Source organism: Populus trichocarpa, chromosome 14, assembly GCF_000002775.5.
Source record: "Populus trichocarpa isolate Nisqually-1 chromosome 14, P.trichocarpa_v4.1, whole genome shotgun sequence".
Taxonomy (NCBI): domain Eukaryota; kingdom Viridiplantae; phylum Streptophyta; class Magnoliopsida; order Malpighiales; family Salicaceae; genus Populus; species Populus trichocarpa.
The window spans coordinates 5170769-5175748 of record NC_037298.2 but is presented as its reverse complement, the minus strand read 5'-3'; the positions used below and the strand labels follow the sequence as shown (position 1 = coordinate 5175748).

General features: G+C 31.6%; 1 protein-coding gene across 1 annotated transcript; it reads right to left on the bottom strand.

The window, feature by feature from the left end:
* Nucleotides 1-493: 493 nt before the first annotated feature.
* On the bottom strand, nt 494-2641 carry LOC7464917 ((+)-neomenthol dehydrogenase). Its single transcript, XM_024584829.2, has 5 exons — nt 2483-2641; nt 2152-2401; nt 1987-2064; nt 1539-1715; nt 494-1094 (listed from the first exon to the last, which is right to left on the bottom strand). The coding sequence occupies exons 1-5, from the start codon at nt 2515-2517 to the stop codon at nt 714-716; spliced, it is 921 nt and encodes a 306-aa protein (XP_024440597.1). The 5' UTR covers nt 2518-2641; the 3' UTR covers nt 494-713.
* Nucleotides 2642-4980: the final 2339 nt, after the last annotated feature.

Below are 4980 nucleotides of genomic sequence, written 5' to 3'. Positions count from 1 at the left end.
TCACCTAAGCAGCTAAGCTCAATCACTTTTATCTCTCATTTAATACTTATATAAAAAATATTTATTTTTTATTAATATTAATATATCACAAAAATTTATCTCTCAGTATAAAAGGTATTTATCATTTGTAAATAAAAAAAAATATTATTATTTTACACTATCTTCCCCACCTCTCCGCTGTTCTTATAGCACCATATATAGTAGACGTGTTCAGGCACTCTTCTGCTAACTCATAGTTTTTGTTTAATACCTGCTTCCAAACATTCTGCCGATCTTTCTCCAGTAATTCAGTTACATTACGCTAGGATGCTATCCTCGACTTAAACAAGAAAAAAGTACGGCATCCAGTCGAGATCTCTATGAGCCTTGAGCCTTGTGTTAATTTGCCATATTATACAAGAACATCCTGCGTCTTTGTAAGAGGGGATTAATTTACAATAGGGCACACCAAATGAACTTTCTACATTAACAATTCATATTCCGAGGAAAAGAGTTTAAATAATTAGCATATTATTCACTGGAGCATTACCAGAATTGTATTCCGTGAGACATGAATCCGGTCCGCTATTTAATATGAAGATGAAATGCAACCTCTCACACAGACAATAACTCCAGTTTATCTTGCCTGGAAGTGAAAATACATCAAGCTAGCAGCAAAATTTCAAAGTCTTGCTGTCACTTTGTACACCATTATTATAATGATTCATCTTCATTCAAAAGCATGGCGGCATCTGTTTCTGGTAAAAGAAACAGCCAGAAGGCCCTCCTTCAGGCAGCAATGCCAGCCTCACAGCATTTTCGGCTCCCTCGGACGCGGTGAAGATGCCTGTATTGGTAGTTATGTCAGTCTTGCAATAGCCAGGGCAGAGACAGTTCACGCAGAAACTGGGGTACTTCTTGGCCAGAATCCTTGTGTAGGCACTCATGGCAGCTTTAGAAACAATATAGGAAGACAGATAAGGTGGCCAGCCTTTGGATTCCAGCAAATCTTCCTTAAAATCTTTAAGAAACTCGTTCACAACCTCATCTACTCTATCTTCATCGAGATTTTCAATATCATTCAGCAATCCTTTTGCCCATTCATTGTTTATGTTCTAAGCCGCATAGCAAGGAAAAACTTGGGTTAGACTGCATGTAAAAACGCTACAACTACGTGCTATAGTCTGTGCTAAATGAAACACAAATTCAAAGGATAGTAGATACAAGACTATCCCTATAATGCTAATTCTTTGGAGCTAACACAGGAAACAAGTACTTTGCACTTAATTACCAGGCTCGGAAAGATATGACACATAGAGATTGACAAGGAAAATTGTTTCTTCTAGGAGTTGTGTTCTAGGAAACTGCCATCCAGAAAGCAAGATAATTCATAGTAAGAAGTCATAGAAACGTTACTTCACATTAACCAGTCTTGAAGTCGAATTCAGGTTTTCTCGAAAAGGGAGAGATAACTCGGCCAAATTCCAAAATAAGAAACTACTAATTTCAATCTGGATCGAAGTACCAAGATTTCATTCTTGAAAGACAGTCCTGCGTACCTTTAAAAGCCCATGCATCGAAGAGACATTTACGATCCTTGGTGAATCAGACAACTGTAGGAGGGGAGCAAGTGCTTCTACCATTCCTCTTGCACCATAGTAGTTTGTTTTCACACATTGTTCTGCCATCTCATAACTTTGAGTCCCAATTTCAGCCCACACTTGCTTTCCAGTTGGCTGCATTTACACAAAAGAATTTATACCCTTTTTAACGCTTCAAAAAAAAAAACATATCCACGACAACAATTGTAAGATCTACTTAATTTTCTATTCTAAATAACCTCAATATTCACAAATGATGATTAAAAGCAACAATTATTGTCAATGTCTGATTCCTGGTCTATCATGTAAATATAGCCAGCACAGGCATTGACCTCTCGGAAGATCTATAGTGATTAGTTTATGACTTGCGTCCTCCTCTTGGAGTCATTTCAAAATAAAGACTTACAAAATCACCAGCTTGTTCAAAGGCTCTTTTAAAAGCGTCAGCCTTCAGTGCAACTCCACTAATCCCAGCATTGTTCACCTGCACAAGGTTCCAAAAATTATGAGATAATTAAACAAAAAAAAACCAGATGATTACAATCCAAGGAATTCGTTACTTCATATATACCAAGATATCAAGTTTTCCAAATTTGGTTTTCACAAATTCAGCAAGCGACGCGATACTATTGAGATCAACCACGTCAAGTTGATGGAAAACCACAAGATCATCAGAGATACCAGAGTCTTTCAGCTTTTGAACAGCTTCAAGACCCATTTTCTCATCGATGGCTGTTAACACCACCAAAATCCCATTAGAAGCTAACTGCCTGCATATTTCATATCCAATCCCCTTTTCTGCTCCTGTCACAACTGCATGCCTGAGACAGAGACACTTTAAAGAAGTCAGGATTTTCTTAACGAAAGAAGAAGAAGAAGAAAAAAAGAAGCATAACATTCACCTCTTTGCGTGAATGGCACTGGACTCTTGAGCCATGGCTGATGATATGAAGATGGCTATGAGATGATTTTAAAAAGAACTCAGAACTTAATGACTCTCTTAACAGATTGTAAGAAGATTTAAATAGATTCTTACAGTCTTCACTTTCCCATGTGGCCGCTTGAATGAGATAATTAATAAATATTAATACAAAAATCTTATAATTAGTTAATTTGAAAAGTAATTTTTCTATTTAATAATTACGTATGAAAAATTCATGGATGTTAAAAACTTATTAGTCTATTCAGAAATTAATCATATATATCTACCCTGTAATTCAGAAACATGCATAAGGAATTGAGGGTTAGAAAAGAAACACAATTATTTTCATCAAATCACATTTAAAAGGACTTGTTATGAAATTTTAAGACCATCCACATTATATTTTATATTTGATTATTTATGTTTATAATTAAATAATTGCATATATATCATATCAGAGTTTTAGATTTAGATATTCATAAATTTCTATTCAAAGATTATTGTTTCTTTTAATTCTATAAACCTAGATTTCAATAGAGGAATTTTATGTATTATAATGGTTTTGTATATGAATAGTTCTTGAGAAGTCTTAGTCTATCTTTTCATAGCTCATGTACACTTGATTGTGTGTTCATATATTCACCACCGACGAATAAATGAAAGTACTGTATCTTTCTTTACACTGTGTATTGCGATAATATCTTCCACAGGGTGTTTTTTTATAAAAAAAAATTTATTTATTTTATTTTTTTAATATAGAGTTTGTAAAAAAAAATTTAAATAATGTAAATTGCTACAGTATTTCTATGCATAGTTTTTTTTATTTATTTTTTATGATTTTTTCTAAAATTATCTTTGTCAATTTTAATTTTTTTTAATATTGAGTTAGTTGAGAATTACAATTACAATTAAAATAAATCTAAATCATGTGGGAAAAACACTATAACTTTCCTCACAAAACATTGTGAATTGCTATAATGTTTTTCACATAGTTTTTTTTTGTTATATTTTTTTAAATTATCTTTTTTAATTTTATTTTTTTAAAATTAATAATTATAGGTAATTACAAGTAAGGCTAAATCACGTGGGGAAAACACTGTAGCTTTCCTCACAAAACACTATGAATTGCTACATGTTTCCCCACAAGGTTTTTTTTTTTTTGTTATGATTTTTTTCAAAATTATCTTTATCGATTTTATTTTTTTTAATATAGAGCACCATGTGAGGAAAGCACTGTAGCTTTCCTCACAAAATATTGTAGATTGGTACAGTGTTTCCCCCACATGATTTTTCTTTTCGTTTTTTTTATTTTTTTCAAAATTGTCTTTGTCGATTTTATTTTTTTAATATTAAGCTGGTTGAGATTTTAGTTTTATAATTTAAAAAAAAAAACATTATGGATTGTTACAGTGTTTCCCCACATGATTTTTTTGTTATGATTTTTAAAAAAATTATATTTGTCGATTTTATTTTTTTAATATTGAACTGGTTAAGAATTTAGTTTCGTAATTTTTTTCTTTAAAATATTATGGATTGCTACAGTGTTTCCCCACATGATTTTTTTTGTTTTTTTGTTATGATTTTTTTCTGAAATTATCTTTGTTGATTTTATTGGGGAAAACACTGTAGTTTTCCTCACAAAACAATATGGATTGCTATATTGTTTCCCACGTGGTTTTTTTTGTTATATTTTTTCTAAAATTGTCTTTGTTGATTTTATTTTTTTAATATTATAATTACAAGTAAGGCTAAATCATGTGAGGAAAGCACTGTAGTTTTCCTCACAAAACACTGTGAATTGCTACAGTGTTTCCCCATATGGATTTTTTTTGTTTTTTTATGGTTTTTTTCAAAACTATCTTTGTTGATTTTATTTTTTAATAATGAGTTGGTTGAGAATTTAACTTTATAATTTTTTTTATTAATAAAAAACTAAATCATGTAGCAAAAAGCTAAATCATGTGGTAAAAGTACTGTAGCTTTTCTCATAAAACACCATATATTAATATAACTTATTTTATTTAATCTTTAAATTTTTAATTACCGACATAACTTTTCTTCTTTTATGAAATATTAGCTTTATTGTGCCTTTATTTTTTATAATTTATTTAATATAAGTTTATAAATATAATATTATTAAATAGGAGCACGCCATCTAGTCTTTTCATAACTCATGTAAAATTGATTGCGAACCATCTAGGTGGTGGTCCAGTAGTAAGAGCTTGGGACCAAGAGGTTTGCTCCCTCTGTGGTCTCAGGTTTGAACCCTGTGGTTGCTCATATGATGGCCATTGGAGGCTTACATGGTCGTTAACTTCAGGGCCCGTGGGATTAGTCAAGGTGCGCAGAAGCTGGCTCAAACACCCACGTTAAACTAAAAAAAAAAAAATTGATTGCGTGTCCATATATTCACCACTTACATTCAAAGGACAGCATTGCTTAGAAAAATTACAAAATAAAGATATTATTGTTGGACCA